The sequence below is a fragment of the Mus musculus genome, chromosome 15 (genome assembly GCF_000001635.26).
Source record: "Mus musculus strain C57BL/6J chromosome 15, GRCm38.p6 C57BL/6J".
In the NCBI taxonomy this organism is placed as follows: domain Eukaryota; kingdom Metazoa; phylum Chordata; class Mammalia; order Rodentia; family Muridae; genus Mus; species Mus musculus.
Window position 1 is genome coordinate 21,233,858 of NC_000081.6, and position 19,753 is coordinate 21,253,610.

The following is a 19,753-nucleotide window of genomic DNA, read 5'->3' on the forward strand; positions in this document are numbered from 1 at the left end:
TGGAACTTGGTCACGACTTTCCTCTGTTTTGTGTTAGGTTCTCATGTGAAATGCCCGCCTTGATCTTGAATCCCCTATGCAACTAACAATGACCATGACCCCTCTGCCTCCACCTGCCATGCATGGGAACTAGAGGTGTGGGCCACATGGATATCCTTCAAGTCCAGGAGTTTAAACATGCTGCTTGCCACATGCATAATGAAACTGGTGTCTCTTTTTTACAATATATCTTCTTCAGCCAAGTTATTCACTAAGGGTTACTGTTAGAATACTGTAGATCATGGAGAAGAAAATTATAAAAACAGATACCACTTCTCCTTGTAGCTTTTCTTCTCTATATAGTATACCCCAAAGAATGAGCAAAGATAAGCATATGAATGGTCCCTTGATAGTAGTAGCATTAAAACTAAAGTGTTTGTGTTCAAAGTCATGGTTCTCTATATGGACTGTTATATTCATAGTCGTCAACTGTAATGTAATATGAGTTAATATCTCTACATGCGGAAAACCCTTATATTAAAGTGGTAGATTATTATAAAGATATAAGATTATGTGTAGATTATGTATATCACTAGCAATGATATAAAAATAAATCAACTAGCAAGTATTGTGAAAAATATAGCACTGTATTTTTGTTTGAGAATTTCACCATGAATATAATATATTTTGATCAAATCCATACTCTATCCATGCCCTTCAATAAATCATCTAATCTACTAATCACGTTTATAGTTCGCACTCTAAACTTCATGTGCTCTCTCTCTTTCATGTTTTCTTTCCCTCTCTCTCCCTCTCTCCATCCCATCCCCTCCCATCCCTCCCTCCCTCTTTCTCTCCCTCCCTCTGTCCCTTCCTCACTAATTCTCCCTCTTGGAACTCACTGATTTCACTTTGTGCTATGTGTATGTGTATGTGTATGGGTATGAGTAGACTCTCAGGGGCTGCCTTTCTGAGGAATCCTGACTCCCTTTCCCAAAATAGCCATCACTGGATCTGTATCTCATCAGTTAGAGGTGAGACTTTATAGCTTTCTACTTTAAGATAAAAAGACAACTACTCTGACAGGAGAGATAAATCTTAGGACAGCCAGCCAAACTGAGAAAAAGAGAACAAGGAAGCAGGAAAACATAGGGACCAGACACAACAAATTATAATGGTAGTGTGTGTAGTAAAGTCTGAAAGGAACACGAGAGATTCATGTCTGAGGTCAACAGCACTGTGTTCCTCTCTGGACTTTACTGAGATTCTAGTATATGTGAGCCTCGTGATAATATATAGCATTCTATTTTGTTTAAAGGACAAAAAGGCAATCATGATTTCTTATAAAATACTTTTCAGCTTAGCAAATTCAATTTGAAAATATATGAGAGAAATATGTTTTTTAGCCTCTGCCAACAAGTAAAAACTAGAAGCAAATGTTCACTGAATTTCTGGTGGATATGATCATAGACATGATGCAGTTTATGCTAGATATTAATTGTGAATGTTAAGCTTAAAATTATTATATAGAAGCTGAAGGCATAGCTTCGGATTATCCTACTTGTTAAGTAGTACTATCCAACAGAAAGTAGCATAAGCCACAAATGTGAGCTGTGTACCTAATTTTAATGTTCTAGTTGCTAAAATAGTAAATGTAAACAAGAGTATATCTATCTCTATAACTGTATATATGTATGTGTGTGCACACACGCATGTGTGTGTATGTGTATGAATGTATCTAAATAAGAGTCACACTGTGTTAACATGTAATAAGCAATTGTAGTGACATATTGCATAGCATATATTGTGTATGAAGTAATTTTAAAAAGGTATTTTGATAACTGCTTCCTAAATTTCAAACAGCCTAATTATTGCAAGTGGTTGCCATATTGGATTGGATAATATATCAGTATTATATGAACATTTTCTTGTCCAGAATTGAAAGAGTTGGTAAGATACTAATAATTTTAAATTTGTCAAGCCAAAGAGTCACAGTTATAAATTACACAAAATACCACATCCTGCTTAAGTTTTTGCTTTCAGAAGTGCCCATGTAGAATGTACTCAGAGGAGATCTCTTGAGCACTGTCCACCACATGCTTAATCTCATTCATAGTAACTGGTTACCATAGCAAATGTTTAAATTAGAACATTTATGAATAGTACTTTTGACAGCATGGAATGATCCATAATTGAATAAGTTTGGAGCTGAATTACAGCTGACAGGCTGACAAAATTTATCTATCTATCTATCCTATCTATCCTATCTATCTATCTATCTATCTATCTATCTATCTATCTATCTATCTATCTATCTACCTATCTCTGTGACTATCACTAAACTGGCTAGTGCAAACACTTTGCTGCAGAAAGCAGGACTATTGCTATACATTTACCTTTTACCAGAACGTGCTATATAGGTTTTTAAATTGATATAATCTGGTCTCTATTATTTTTTCTATTTATAATCTTCCTGTTTCTTCCTTAACTGAAGCAAAAGATTGTGTCTTTCTTAATATCAATGCTTACATATTGTAGTTATCCAAGCAGTATTGTATTCTTTATTTCTGTGTATTCCTGAAGCACAGGACTTCCCAGTTTGGTTCCATTGTCTGGTCATGGAGCTACCCACCTCAGAGATACCCATGCAGAAGGATGAACTGCAAATGCTACTCTAACTCGGCAATTCATTCTCCTTCCCCCTAACACTGAGGTTACAGGACAGATGTGCCACGAGAATCTTCATGAAGGACTCGGGGTTATAAACACTTGTCCTTATACTCACCCAGTTAATTTTACTTACGAAACATTTCCTATTACTCAAAATGCTTACTATGATAAAAGGATACAAGCTCCTTGCACTTAAATGCATAATTCTACGGGACTTTATTTTTCTGTGTTAGACATGCAATTTATATAAAATAATTCCCATACATTCAATGGTTTTGGTTTACAAAGAATAGAAAAACTTATATATATATATATATATATATATATATATATAGTGTAACCTGTTAATTATTTCCATTGCAGAAATACCATTCTTTTTTTTTTGTTTGTTTGTTTTTGATTTATCTTCAAACTTGATGGAATAATCTTTTCAATTTTCAACTTTAAGAGTATTTAACTTTTTTATCTCAATTGTCTGTTTTCAACCTTTGTCTATTTAGCCATGACCAAAACATCTTGTGAATGCTTGAAGACCTTTTTCATTATCATTCCTTGTTAGGAAAATACATGGACCATGTCTGTTGCCTACTAGCAGGAACACTTGAGGTGCTTTAAATTTCAAACTCACAGAATAGTTACTGTGTTTCTGTAAACAATGATCCCCATGTAGAAGGATGAACTGCAAATGCTACTCTAACTCAGAAATTCATTCTTATAAGATTATTTTCTTTCCTCTTTAGGGTGACCAATAAGTATAAATTATATTAATCTTGTTTAAAGTACACCCTTTTCTTCATTGTAATGGAAAATTTTAAGTGTGCCTAAAATTTAAGGTAATTAATTCAAACTGTAATAGGTTGAAGAGGATCAACCATACACCAAGTAATTAATTTAGAATTCTTTCTGTTTTTATAAACATTAGCAGATGTAACAATATTTTGTATGAAAGTCACCCTGAGGTTTCATACAATTAATGTATGTTTGTTTATCTATTTTGTAGGTCTCCTTAGATGGAATGTCATAAACCAGAAACTTCCAAAGCATCAATGTGTGAATTCCTGTCCCTGCACTAAACCAGAAAGCCCAGCGATCAGACACCTCAACCCTGGATCCCACGACTCTACATTAAATACTGGAGTATTTATTACTCTTCTGTAGGAGAAAGCCTTTGCCAATGCTTACAAGGAACTCTTTATACCTGCTTCTCTGGATCCTGTTTGATGGAGGTCTCCTAACACCACTTCAGCCACAGCCCCAACAGACTTTAGCCACAGAACCAAAAGAAAATGTTATCCACCTTTCGGGGAGACGATCCCATTTCCAACGAGTTAAACGTGGCTGGGTATGGAATCAGTTTTTTGTGCTGGAAGAGTACATGGGCTCCGAACCTCAATATGTGGGGAAGGTAATGCCATGTTTCTTTTGACAACCACTTGGTAGGAAGGGGGAGTAAAGAGTGTGTATTGTGTATGGATGTTTTGCACAGGAGTTGAACAAACCAGTGACTAGACCACTGTAATTGAAATCCAACAGACTTGGTTTCTCTTCCTGACTCTGGCCTTGGTAAGCTTTACAATATCCCATTTCCTCTCTTTGCTTCTATTTTCAAATTCTCCCAATATTTTGATAAAAGTAGTTTATATTTTCATTTCCACTTTTGAGGACAAAAATTTAAAATTCTTACACTACAATAAGCATATGGGCATAGTGCATTATTGTTCACAGACAGCCTGTAGTTTCTGTCCATTTCCAGGTTCAAGGGCAAATCTCCACACATAAATACTGTAATTGGTATTCCTTCAGAATCTTACTATGTCTCTAATGCTTTACCTTTAAAATGTGACAACTATATACAGTTTATTTTTAATATGTTTGTAGTATCTTGCTTATGCCTCAGCAATAGTTCTCTAAACCTTATTGATTGGTTGATTGTATGTGTGCCTCTGTCTGAACATAAGTATCAAAGAATGTATGTAGTGGTCAGAGAACACTTTGGGTGAACCTATTGTCTCTGTACACTGTAGGTTCTGGGATCAAACACAGCTCACCCTGCTTGGCAGCATTCTTGTTACACCCTCAGTCTTCTTTTTATCGACTTTTTTTGGTCCAGGAACAATTTTACTAGAGTTTAAAAGAAAAACACCCTAAGGCAGACAAGCAGTAAATCTCATCAACTGTGTCATTGCCCAGAAGAGAAGAGTGGAGGAGAGAAGAATAATAAAGATAAACAAAACAAGGCAGCACAACAAAGTGTCATGCTTTTTGAGCTGATGACACAGACGTCTGCCACATGGCAACAGATGGTCAAGTGCCTTTAGTGAAGAGTGTGGAAACCTGAAGGACCAGAGGAAGGATTGCTATTTTCTGAACAGCACAGTCAACAAGAGACAGGAAATGTAAACAAACAAACAAACAAACAAAACAAACAAACAAACAAAAACCCTTTCACCTTCTGAGAAAAATGGGAAAACTCAGTCAAATTTCATTCACTCTTCGATCTAGTTATGGGGATGGAGCTAGGGGACAGAATTAGACTAGCTAACCTCCTAGCACGTCGTATACTGAGCACACTTTCCTTCATATAAAAATTCCCTCCTTCCTAATGGGTAATTCATATTCCCATTATCAAGAGATTTTCCAGAAAAATAGAATATTAGGTCTTCACCCCCACTGGAGATTCAGTCACTTGGCTACCATACTTTCCTTTAATGAATCTTGAATGATTTCTAAAATCCCTGCTTACGAAGAAATAACTCTAAAATTCTTTATGACTGTGGAGAATTATATAGAAGTTGTATAAATATTTCCCTTTATTTTTATTTGTTACAATTTTACCCATTTCTGAATATACAGAAAGTATGTTTTTTAAAAACATACACACACACAAAACCCAAAAACAAAACAAACAAAAATTTGCCATTAACTTTGATTTTATGAATTGTTTATTTAAAAAGCTGTTAACTTGATTTTAATTTTGATATTAATATAATTACATTGCTTTCTTTGCCAACTCTCCATGTTGTCCCTCCCTTCATCTCAAATTTGTGGGTTCTTTTTCATTGATTATTAATAATACACACAAACATATACAAATAAATACACACATGTAAATAAATGTATAAATATATGAATGCAACATGCTGATAGAAAGGCATGAACTTAGGTTAGCATGTAACCATAAACAGAAGTTGCAAGAGGAGCAACCGAGCAATTCAGAACTAAGTATAGAAGTCATGATAGTTGATCATTATTTATGCTAAGCATTATGGAAACCCAGAAGCTGAGCAGACCATAAAGATTGATGAATCAGGTGGCAGGACACTGACAACAAAGAGTCCAATTCAGAATGAGTTACTGTCAGTGCTTACGTTAGCTCTAACCACAGATCTCTCTTATATACTTTTGAGGAAATAGCTCAAATGCACTACCCTGAATGTAGTGCATATAGTGTCTGCTTTTCTGATCCGTCAATGTTATCATAGGGTACGATAATTCCATCTGGTTTAATTTTTTGTTCATTTAATAAGGTTAGAAATCCAGAGTAATGACAGAAGAGTATGCCTTTCCAACTCTACTCCACAGACATCAGCTACTAGAGCTCTGTATATGTTTATTGTCATCGCCTGAAATTTCCATCATAGTCTTTTGGTTTTGACTAAGTCAGATATATAGCCTTTAATTATAAGAACTGTAGGTGATACAGTAAATGATTTTAGACAAATTTTATGTTGTCTTTGTACAAGTTCATTTCCTCTTCCAATGACTACAAATGAAATCTATCTAGGGATATAGTTTTGAAAAATTTCCTTAATATTTTAAAATTTTATCTTTGGAACTTTTATGACAGTGTGTAATTAATCATTAGAGTAAGGGATAAATTGTTTATAAATAGGATTTTTTAAAAAGTAGGTTTAATATCTAATCTATTGCTTCTAAATATTACCATTTTCTACTGGTATGAGACCTCACATTGGTAATAGGTACACATAGTTTTCATGCCAAGATGCATTTCTAATGCAATGAAACAATAGTTACCTAGATTTCTTTTTTAAAAAACTATTTTAAGTTTAAATAACCCTATGTTGATGTTCCTGGATTTGGGAATAGAATTATGACAACATAGAAACTAATTGAAGGCATTTTATGCATGTGTGTAAACAGACATAAATTGCCGCAGACCCTCTGGGTCCCTTTGTCTGCGTGGAATGGGTCTCTGGGGCAGGTGGGCATGGCGTTGGCGGGTGACAGACAGATCAACACGCGAGATTGTGTAGAATCTGAATGCATTGTCAGGTCGAGCATCAAACTTTTTATACCAAAGAAATAACAAAAAACCCGGCAAAATAAAATCCACCAAGTTACAGTGACACAATACAAAAGGAATGTATACATGAAAAGAAGGCGGGGACCAGGCTGCTGCTGCAAAAGAAGGGAGCCAGGTGTAAACTAGTCTATTGTTAAACCCACCACCAGGGGTTCTGCACTAGCAGACCTTTTCATGGATACTGCAATACCCCAACACCCTATTTCCTGGGTCTACAGAAGAATTTACCAACTTGCTTCTAATATGCAATGTAGCCTGTACTGAAGATTTCTATCTCAGTGGGATTCCCTGGCTCTATTTTGGTATTCCCTTGATTGGGTGCGATTTGCTACTGTCCTTAGTAGACCAGCTCTGAGCTACTGGCTCCGTCTTTTGTAATGCTTAATTAGTTACTGAATAGGTTAACTTCCTTATTGCATTCTTACAGGATTCTAAGCTCGCAGGCTTCTGGGACCTTGAAACAATGGGGAGACTTAACTATAACAGAATTTAATCTTAAAAGGCATTTATAATAAAATATTAAAAGAGAGCTCATAGATCCATACACCAGACTAACGCGGGAATAGACTATGAGTATATGGGTAAATGAGAACGCCAAAGCTCCAGGAGGTGAATTTCCTTGAAACTCTTTTCCTCTTTGAGTGCTTACAGACTTTTTCAGTCTGTTAAGCAGACCCAACCTGAGGGCGTGGCAATAAATATATTTACATTTCTTCTCTTTCTAAAAACAGCTTTGAGATTGCTTATAAAAAGATATATATATATATATATATATATATATATACATATATGTAACTGAGGACTAAGGAAAATAGAAAGCTGAGAAATACCACACAGAGAGGTCAGATAAATGCTATCATGAACTTCAAATTTGGTGTTTTGTTTTTCTTTAGAAAAGCATAAATGAAAAATATGATCATCAGATGTCTTCCATTGGAAATCACATCTTAGGAGAGATAATTAGTTTAATTTATCTATACCCAAAAATGGCCTCATGAAATCTCATCAAGTGAAAAGCTGGCATCATTTAGATGTCATTAAAAAAAAAGGCATCGAAAATTTTAGATTTTAATATTGGAAGATACTAAGGTTGGCACATATTCAAGGACAGTTATATAATGCATTATGATGAATATTGTTTATCTCTATTTGAAGAAAATAGAGGAATATCCAATGAAAATGACAGTCATTTCCACAAAATAAGGTATTGATTTAGTAAAATACTCAGGCTGAATCTAAGATTTTTTTTTTGTAATTTAATATATACTTACTGAAAATACAGTCTGCGGTTTTATCAATTAAAGCACAAGAAAAAAAGAAAGGAAAGTAATAAAATCAAGAAAATATGAGCAAATGCACATTAACCAATAATTACTTAGATTTGCCCAAGTCGAAGTAACTGCATGTCTATAAAACTGTTTTGATAGAGACTTGGCGTATGCTTCTAGAAACTACTGCTCATTTATTCTTACAGAAATTACTGACTTGTCATTTTAACAACTGGATGGGCTACAACTAACAGTATTTCTTCAAATTTTATTGTCTAAAAGAAATATATAAAATTAAATCACTTGTAGGCTATGCTTTCAGATCCATTACCATTTCGTAAAAAATTGTTGATGTAGAATGCATTATCACTTGAGACAGTATTAAGCCATGTGAGGATAAATGGAAATTTGAAGGTTCCCAGGTTGCAATTATAATAGGTAAATTTATTAAATGCTTCCTTTGGGCACTATTTTAATTGCTTTACATAGATAAACTTGCATAACCTTCAAAATAGAATTATGAAGGTTTTTATTAGTATCTGCATTTTAAACATAAGAAAACTAGGGTTTTAAAAATCAAGAAATGTCAACAGACAACAAATTATAAAACTATGTATTAAGTCAAATAATCAAACTTCATTGCAGTAAAAAATATCTTTTTCTCAAGTGATAAAATTTTAATAATTTTCTGTCAGGACAATGGACAGATTTTTTTGAGATTGTTTTGATACTGGATAGCATGTGAATAGATACATAACATTCAGGAATTCAAGGAAGGCTTCACAGATATGAGAGAACCTGATATGAGTCTTAAGAATTTGTTTATTTATTTTTTCACAAAGGGTGGAATGTGAGAAGCTTTTGTAAGACCTGAGCCTTCAAAGACCATATTTATCCTAGGAAACCCTATTTTAGTGCTCCCAGAGGATAAAACTAATTTTTAAAAATATGAAGTCACAGATCATAATAATGTTCAATTTTTGTATCTAGGTAGGTAGTATTATGCTCAGAAGGTTCATGTTTGGAGGATCAACATCTATGGAATACCATTTAAAATTATGACTTAACAAAGTTATACATATACCTAACATGACACAGCTATCCTACATACAAGAACAGATATATTAGCCTTTCCTCAGAAGACTATGTAAATTACATGGGTACAATATACACTTTCTTGTAACGGACTACAAAGGCTAATGAGGCTGATTCCCTATTGATGGAATTGTAAGCCGGTAAAGTTACTGTAGATGTCACTGAGGAATAACTTCCCCAAAGCTAAAAATAGGACTATCACAATACCAGTTAATATTCCTCCTTGACATGTCCCCCAAAGACCTAATGTCCTCCTGCAAAGACACTTGTTCAGTCTTGTTTATTGCCACTTTATTCATAATAGCTGGGAAATGGAATCAATCTTCAACTCAGGAATAGGTAGTGAAAATGTGGTATGCGTTCACAATGGAATTATACTAAGAGTAATAAAATGAAGTTTACACATAGATAGACCTCAAAAATAATATATAGATTGAGTTAAACCAGACTCAGTCAGAAACACTGAATGTTCTTTCTTGTTATGCGCCATAGGTCTAAATCTTTATATGGGAATGTATATAACCTGGAGTAACCACCGAACATGGGCAAGTAAAGATGAACTAAGTGGGAATGGTGGCAGAAGGATCTCTAGACAGGGGACCAGTAGGGGAAAGGGGCAAAAACAACAACAGGAGATGGGGCATTAAAGCAGAGAGAGGATAATACAAAGGAATAGGTAGAGATTAATTACTCTAAAGATTTTTGAAAAAAGCAGTAGGGAAACAACATCTCATGTTTATTAAAAATAGTTATATTGCATATATAATTATATGTGCATATTTATATAACTTTATTTTAATAGTATTATGAAACATGGGGTCCAGTGCTCTTTCTAAGAAAAACCCCAGTGATAAAAATAACAAAGTTCCCTTGGAGTTGTTGATCAGAGGAGTCAAGACACTCCAAAACAATGAAGGGTATTGCTGCTGCTATTACTACCTCTTAGAGCTTGAAGTTAAAACCTTACTGCCTACAACATCACACTTGACAGACACAGGACTTGAAGGAATTGAGCTGAACCTGAACTGGAAGTGTCCTCCCTGAAAATTAGATCTCATAGTATAACAAGATGATATAAAAGCTACCAAGGGAAGAAAGAATTCAATATTTCTATCAAGATATAAAGATGGTGCATCACATCAATGACCAGAACCAGAAGATATCTCCAATAAATAAATAAAAGTCCTAATAAAGCACTTTTATCTTGGGATTGACCAACATCAGTCTTATAGGGCTAAAGCAGTCCCAATAGGAGGAAATAAATGTCTGGTACTTTAAACCTAGAAAACTGTCTACTTATTGCTGGGAATGGCATGGACTTTAAAGAATAGCCTACTACTGTCATTGCCCTAAATAATTAAAACTTCAACTATAATCTATTATACAAATTTTAATCCTGTAATACCTAAAGATAAATGCAGCCTTACCTTGACCTGTCCAGCAGGTCCAGTTATTTGAGGGTCTCGAGGGGACCTTCTCCTAAGAACCAAATGAGGGGAGGGAGAGACAGAAACCGAGTGTGAGAACGACATGGAAACAGTCTGAGAAGCATCAAGGTCTCTCTGTATTCAGCAAGGCTCAAGGCTTAAATGCACAAGCAAAAGAGGAAGTACTTCTCAGCAGGAGGGATGGGGCAGCAGGAAATTTTTCTTTTGGCAACTACATGGGGAAGCAGGAACTTGGTGGTATCAGGGTACATCTTGTGGTCAGGACATCTGGCGCTGACTTAGGGCTGGAACATTCTGTGTTTGTTCTTGGAAAGGTGCGTTCGTGGCCCTCTTTTGACCCCCTTTTCTTCTTGCGGGGAGAGGCCCAATTCGGAGATCAAGACAATAGAGTTGTCTTAATGGCTCCTAACATTACCTCTCTTTAAAGAACTTTCTTTTTGCAACAGGTGGATATACTATTATAGAAACTCATAACAATAAAATTTCAGAGAAAAAAAAAGTGACTGTTTGTTCAAACCCAGTGGATTCATCTACAAGGCAATCTGCACACCCAGGGCTTAGGAAGCATAACAAAACTAGAGATTAAAAAAAATGGTAAGCATGGAGAATCAGGAACTCTGTTTCCAGGTAGCATGTTTTACACATGTCAGTGGTCTTTTTATATTATATCTCTCATCAATGTTGTCTAAAAAACTCTTAAATGTACACCAATTTATATGTAATCATTGATTGGAGAAATTTCATAAAGTCCCATCCTTGGATGAAGAGCTAAAGAACTCATTGGCTGTTGAGAGAAGGAAAATTTTTCTTCCATAGAGATTACATCCTCTATAAATTATCCAATCCCATACCATCAGCCTTAAAACATAAGTATGAATTACATTTAGTGTAATAGGAATAGGCAGGGTATAGATCAGAATATACACCAATTTTGTTGATCATAATGCAATACTGTATTCACTTTACAGTTTGCTTGATCAAAAAACCATAATTTGCTCTAGGGAGACAGTTGTGGATCTCTATATAATCTTATATCTACTGAAAAAAACATTTGTGAAGAGGATATGATGAGGGCTGGAAGTTGAACTGATCTGTAGTTATCAACATGTAAGTTTAGTGAACAGCCCAACGCACACTTTATGCAGAACTACCTCCCCCGGTAAGTGTAACTTATCTCTCTTTATATCAAATTAGAGGCCATCACAGAAAACCACAACTGGAAACGCTGTAAAGAACAACAGCCCACCAGATAAAATTATATCACTGTTATTGCATCTCTGACTAGGGAGCATAGGAGAAGAGGTAGTAGAAAGGATGTAGGGGAAGAATATCTTTAAATCTGTTATAGGACAGTATCCCTTAGGAATGCTGTGCAATCAAGACTGGGATGTCAATATTGATGGGCATGTTACTGTGAAAGGGGGAAATTTTCACTTAGTCAAAGAACTAGTAACTTTAAGGAAAGGAAAATTTCATTTCTGAAACCACATACACACACACACACACATGCATTCACACATGCACATGTACACACACATACCTACATGCACACAGGCATGCATGGTAAGTACATTCCATGCCATTCTTTTGGTCAGAAAATATCACAAGGATCAGTATTATTTTAGCTGAGCTGCTTCATTACTCTCCAGTGCCATTAGAGATTTCAATAATGTAGAAGTCTTTTGACCATTTGCCACCTTTATATCATATCCTATTCACAGGTAAATTATTAAAAGTATAGAATATGTGCTACCTTTTATTCTCAATATTCAATCAGCAAAACATTAACTGTATATGAGGTATCATGTTGTCTGATAAAGGAAAATATGATCAAAATATCTGTGAACTTTATTAACATACAGAAGTTGGGAATTAATACACTCAAAAGAGAGGGTAGTAGGTTCAGTCTGTAGGCCTTACAATCCAGAAGCAAAACTGCTAATTTAGTTATTTTCCCACAGTACTAAAACATGCATTTTCTATATAAATAGCTTATGCCAGGTACCAGGGGATATGCTAATTGTTCTAGCAATGAAATCACATCTGGTACAGTTGCTACAATTGGAGTCACCACCTGGTTAAGTTTATGATAATCCATTGTCATTATCCAAAACCCATCTGTCTTCTCCACAGGCCAAACAGGAAAGTTGAATGGGGAATCTGATCACCAGCCCCATGTCTTTCAAGTCCTTGTTGATAGTATTAATCATTGTAAGCCCTGTAGGAACTCACCCATACTAATGGTTTGCACTTGACCTTTCTCACCATAGTAGCACTTGCTCCCTGGATCAGGCAAGTCACTTGGAGATCCAATTATCCTCCAAGGCTATTTATTTCAATGGTAAATTTTAGATTGGAAAAATGACTAGATGAGGAAGGGGTGGGAACAATAGTAACAACCATGTAATAGACGAGTTAAGCTCCATTTATCACCTAAGCTTCATGAGCTCTGTGTTCTTTAGAGAACAGAGTAGCAATTTGGCTCTTTTATAATTAATACATCTTCATAGCCATTTTCTGTCACCCAAATGGCAGACGACATTTTGTTGTTGTTGAAAGTATATAAAATTATGGTACTAAAGGACTACAGGTCACTTTGGAGAGAGTTGAGAATGACTAGTAATGTAAATATATAGGTGTACAATATGGTTCTTCCTCAAATGGTCCCAGACATCATTTCATTCAATAAGTTTTGAGACTGAAAGAGTGCCAAGTGCAGCAAATTTATGATATCAACGGCTCTTCATTGTAAACCTTGGGTTACATTTTTTATTTGGGGGGCTTTCTTTTGTTTTTGTTTTGTTTTGTTTTTTCCACTTTACATACAAATTTCTTAGCTGTATGAGTCAAATTAAGAAATTAAAGTTATTTAAATATTGGTGACTTTCAATATGAGCAGTATATGTTAGCTTCTTCTGTCTTATTCCTAGGAAGAGGGTGATCACCTAGATAATGCCTAAGGTCGAACTGTCATAAAACCCCCTTTGTGCTTCCCATTAGTTATCTTTAGGATGACAAGATAAGCTTTGTTTTCATGTCGAGAATATTTCATTTTTGCTCTGTCATTCAGAGATCCAATTAATCATAACCTATTCAAGTTTCCTAATCCAATCACAGCCTAAGGTCACTCTATAGAAACTGATCACTTGGATGTTGGATTTCATCTGCAGAATATGTTTCCCACAATGATAGGGAAAGGAATTTTCTGTGTCCCTCCATAGATGGGTAAATAGAAATATAGAAATTTCCCTGTAAATTAAACTTTCCTTAAACATTTAAATAATTTTTTCTTCAATAAAAAAGTCAAGTCAGCATATTACATTCATTTTAATTGGGTAATATTTCATTGCATGTTTCATTTAAGGAAGGAGGTAAAAAAATTAGGATTCAAACTTTACCACATAAAGTATTAAGTGCAGACTTTCTTCTAACTGTCCCGGTGCTAGTAGATTCATTTTATCATCTTTATTTTTGATTCCCCAGTATTCTACACTTGTAGTATCTTAATAAACCCATATGTATCTTCATATTTTTATGCATATAAATTAAAAATATAAAACAGTTCTTTTGGTGCCTCCTGTGAATGGCATATTGCTCTTTACCTTTAGAGGCGAACTGGGTCATAACTCCACTAACAGAACTAGAACCAAAGAAGCAGTGAGTTAGAAACTCAGCAGTCATGCCAATAAACTGCTTGAGGGGAGGCCATTACCATTCCCTTAGGCAATGCAGGTTAATTTCTTCATGTGAAGTACAGAGGCTACTTTTACTGGGAAAAAAGCCTCATCAAACCTTTGGAACTCAATGTTCTCAGATTCATTGAGTCTCCTCTCTCATCTCCACTCTATCACTGTGAGTCCCACTTCTCGCCAGTCATAACTCTTCTTTATAGGAAGACACTGTCACGTTGAAAACTCAATTTGAGTTTCAGTTTAGTCACTAAGGAGAACACACACACACACACCCACACCCACACACACACACACACACACACACACACACACACACACACACACACACACACAGAGGATATAATGAGGAACTTTTACAAAGGAAGAATTGCAGGTCATAGATGACTGTTGAGCTGGAAACCAGTTTCTTCGGTGCATCATATTTTTTTCCTTTGCTTTACCATGTGAATTTTAAATCAATCAGTTTTACTATAATTACTAGTTTAAGACATGTGCTTTAGTGATACATAGTGGCTGTCTAGACCTTTGCCTTTGAAACCTGATGGAGATTGTCTTGATGCTGCTGCTACTTTTGCCTGTCTACAAACTCTGAGTGCAAGCTAGGATGAGACTCAGACAAAACAGATGCTTAAATATAACAACAGCAGCAGGAAACTATTTTCAGAACCTCAGACACAAATCAGAATCTTATCCACAATTCTGTTTCTTGAGAAACCTTTTTTTTTTTACAACAACACCTGGGGAGTTAATATACTTCACAAAATTAGACAAAAAGAGTGAATAATGTGGAGGGTGAGAGAGAAAGGGAGAGAGAGGAGGAGGAGTGAGAAGAGAGACAAGAGAGATAGGAGAGAGTGAGGGAGGAGGAGGAGGAGGAGGAGGAGGAGGAGGAGGAGAGAGAGAGAGAGAGAGAGAGAGAGAGAGAGAGAGAGAGAGAGGTAAAATGAAAAAATGAAATGCATAGGGTAAGACAATAGGTTAAAAGCCCAGGAAAAAAATTACATCATTTTCTGGCACCATATATTCTTTCTTATTCTTAGGAACAATCAACTTGTTTTATTACATATTCTAACAGATTGGGTATGGCCCAGACCCATGAAGAAGGGTAATTTCTTTAACTTAATCACATATATTGCCTTACTTTCGCTAAAGTACAAAAAAATCATAGAAAAATGCAAAATACTATCAGAGAAAACAATATAGATGAAAGTTTACTAATCACACTTAAAGACATTCTTACTGGGAAATCAGCTCTCCCTTTTGGGATTCATAGTTTTAATCTTAAAATAATTGAAGAACAAAGTGAAACAGAAACTCCAGAATAATTTTATTACTGTTTTAAAGAGCACTCCCCAGCTGGCCATGATGGTGCATACCTTTAATGGCAGTGCTCAGGAACTGAAAGAAGGTTTAAGGCCTGTGAAGTTTTCATAGTGAGACACTATCTCAAAATAAATTTAAAAATAAACAAGAAGAACAACAATTTTAAAAACTAAACAAAAGTGACAAGGAAGAAAGAGGAGAAAATCCCAAGGTGGGTAGCAGAGAAAGACAAAAATTCCCAGAGAGCCAAGTCAGCATGAAGATGAGACAAATGGTGTACATCGTGCCACATGGGGGAAAGGGGGCCTTAGGGAAAGAAAAAGAAATCTCAAAATGTTAGGGAAAGAAGTAGAAACATGCAATGAAAACATTACACTTTTCTGAATATGTAATGCAGGAAGGTAGGCAGATTTGTGAAGCCACAAGAATGTGACCATGTAAACTATTGTATTAGAGAGCAAGAAATCTGTGAAGGAGAAGTACATTATCTCCATACAGGCTAATTAGTCCCCCTATCTCTTCAGCAGGGCTTAGGATGAGCCTAGCTTCCTGGAGTGTCATTATGCCTTTGTAGGGTAGTCCTATATCTGTCCAAGGAAATGTTAGGTTTCAAAAGAGAACAGTGATTTTCATTCTATTGAGGGAAATGATTTATCCTTCTTAAGCTTTTACTGCAACTGTGACAAAGGTGACTTTTAAAAAAATTAATTTGGAGAATTCAGCTTCAACATGAGGGTTTTCTTCTGTATCAAAGCCAAGGTAAGAGAAGCAAAGGTCCATGACTTTCTTCTCTCCTTATAGACTGCTTAGGTGGTGGAGACAAAAATGTACTAACATGAAGAAGGCTAACACTGGACAATTGAACAGTGAACATTAATGTTCCCATAAGCTACTGTAGTGCTTACAATAGTCATCATGATAACAGAAGAGAAAAGGAGGGTTTTTGTCATTGTTTGATTTTTGGTGTGTTTGTTTATTATTGTTGTTGGTGGTGGTGATGGTGGTGGTGGTGGTGGTGGTGGTGGATTTTTTGGGCTCCTATTTTCAGAAGTGCAAAGTCTATTATAATAGGAAAACCACAGGTTGTGGCAGCAGCTAAGGGAGCTTGAATGTGTGGTAGAAAACTATTCACATCATATACACAGCGAACAGAGAAAGCAAGCTGAAATGTTCATCCAAAAGAGTAAGGTGGGATGGGGGTTAAAACCTTTGATGGCTTTTTCATAGTGGCTTACTTTTGCCCACCAAGTGCCACTTCTGTAAGTTTTCACAGTCCACAAAATAACAACACACACTGGGGAATAATCTTTGAAAACACGATCTTAGAGGAGACAATTCAGTTGAAAATTATGGTGACTATCAATTAAAAAAAATGCATTCATGAATTTTCTCAGCATTGTGATTAGTGTATGTCATCATGCCTGAATAACTACCGTGATCTTTAAATGAGTGTGGAATCTGTAAGTTTCTTGGTGAATAATAATGAAAAATATACACAGGAAGTTGTCACATGCAAAAAGTCAAGGCAGCTCATTAGAATGATAATAACTGTTTAAGCTTCAGATTGGTAAAAAATAAAGCAGATGAACATTAGCTTATGTTAATAGAAATGACCTCATTAAAATAGTTTGTCTTTTTGGATTCTTCTTTAAATGATCAGTTAATAACAGAAAGACTCTTTATAGCCCTAATTTAAGCACAACAGCAAGAAAAATTGATTAAGAAATTATATTCATGTAAGCACAATCAAATTTTCAAGGACTGCTATTTTTCAGCTGCATTTTGACTTTCTTGATTCCTCAGACATACTGTTTTATGAGGAGCTTACAATGTGGCTTATATTGTTCTTTTGATTCCTAATGAATGAGCTCTTACCATCAGAGAGATTCCTGTTCATCAAAGATACAAGGTTCATAATACCAACTCAGTCTTCACAGAAGTGTGTCTCAAGCTCTGTCTAAAGTGCTACACCACTGGCATTCAGATATAATGGTTTTGATAGAAATGAAAAAACTCCCATTTAAATTCAAAATGCACATAAAAGAAAGCTTTGGCATTGCTTGATTATTTCAAACCTCATCCTTGACTCCTACATCACTTATGTACCTATGAAGCTTTGCAGTCTATTAGAGTGTTCTAACAAAAAAAGAAAAAAAGAAAAGAAAACATTTCAATCTTTGCTGACACCAAAAAGACTTACTCTGTTCATCACAACATCTTGAGCTACCTGCTATTTCTGCAGCAATCCCAGAAAGAATCACTCTGGCTGCCATTGTTCAGTCTTTTTAGATAAGCCTGATAGTTACGTAAATATCACGACTCTTAAACCTATTGTTAAATTGTATGATCTATCTCAGTTTGAGGCTATCATTTAAATAAGTATATTTGTATATGATGGGAAAGCATTACACTTAAGTAGAAACTGCTTGAGATTTAAACAAAATATTAACAGTATGCTAGATTTCCATTCAAATATTTGATATGCATTTTATGCTATGTCATCTCTTCAACAATTAAGTTTTGCTAATAGCACGATAGCTATTTCATGATAGGTATACCACAATAGTTCAATATATTCTACGCTTTAATTGAGTTGTCAGGACCATGAATAAAATAAACACTTGTCACTAAATGTAACATTTCAAAAAATATGGAAAACATTAAATTTGGGAATTGTAGTTTTCCTTTCTTTAAATTTCTACTTTGCTCTACTCTGCTTACCTCCTAGTCCTTTTTCATTTCACTAAGAGAATAAAAAAATGTAATTTCATCTTTTTTTTTTCTTCTCCCTCTACCTCCATGTTACTTATAAATGCCTGGCTTCTGTTAATTAAAATCCAGAATACCTATTTATTCTATTTCAAAGTCATATATTAATCAGCTACATGAAACAATTAAGCTTGTGTGAGTCAACTTATATGGTGACTAAGAGAGTGTGGTATCAAAAGTCACAGAGTATTATTGGTAGAGGAAATACATTAAGTGCATTTGAAACAATGTAAAAAGTTCAGCTGATAGGCTTATGTTTCTGTGTGAAACGTATTCATGTGCAGATGAGCATACCGTTTAGAAAGAAAATTCTCTAAAATATTATGGGGGTTAAAAAATAACATTGCTTTCTACATGCTTGTGTTGTTGAAATTCTATATTGAGTGTATTGTGCCACGTGGCAAGAGGTAAGTCATATGGTTTGGAGAAATCCAGGAAAGCCCACCAGCAGAAGAGAATATAGAGAAGTAGTGAACATTGTAGTGAAATGACTAATAGTCATTGGATATCATTGAATGTATATGTTGTAGTAATACCACTCAGCCAAACACAAATATTTAAAAGACTGCTCACCCTTGACTCAGAACCTCCCAAAAGGAAAAAAAAAATGATCTTGATTGAGCCCTGAAGGATTAGAAGATAGTTAAATAGGTTTCTATGCTTATGATGCCTGATAGTTTTTTATTTTAATAATAGAGAATGAAAATAATTATTCTATGATATGGCATTTCTAATGGGATAGGATATTTGCATCATCCACAGACATTGACTAATGCCTTTACCATATAATGTAAAACTGTGCAATCAGCTTATAAGAGGCTTAGACACACATTCTTTATTAAAGCGTGTGACTGTCTTTTTTAACATTGCTTCATATCTATACGTGATCAATAATATTGTCACTCACTGTCTTATGAATGTTTGAAGAAGATATGAGATTTCCTGAGTCTGATTCATCATTTTTATTATAACAGAAAAAATCGAGTCTGTTTCAACTGCCATAAGGAAAAAAAAAGAAAGAAACCAGAGCAGCCAAGATGGATTCCAGTCATGCTCAGAGGACCATTACATAAAACCACTGAAAATTTGTCCCTTAGTTTTGGAAGGGGTACTGTCTATAATTTACTGGAGAGTAGGCATGATTTATCATTGTTAGGAAATGGGGTTTCTGAATTCAAGAATGGG

At 35.1% G+C, this 19,753-nt stretch overlaps 1 protein-coding gene across 11 annotated transcripts in view; it reads left to right on the forward strand.

Moving 5' to 3' along the window:
- Nucleotides 1–19,753, forward strand: part of Cdh12 (cadherin 12) — a 1,149,544-nt gene that overhangs the window by 784,980 nt on the left and 344,811 nt on the right. For 9 of the 11 annotated variants that reach the window (XM_011245344.3, XM_011245342.3, XM_011245345.3 and 6 more), the window contains one exon: nt 3,650–4,054. In XM_011245344.3, the coding sequence (XP_011243646.1) occupies nt 3,824–4,054 (231 nt within the window). In that variant the 5' untranslated portion in view covers nt 3,650–3,823. Of the gene's footprint in view, nt 1–3,649; nt 4,213–19,753 lie in introns of all 11 variants that reach the window. The other 2 variants (XM_030248459.1, XM_017316547.2) reach the window with 1 other exon arrangement.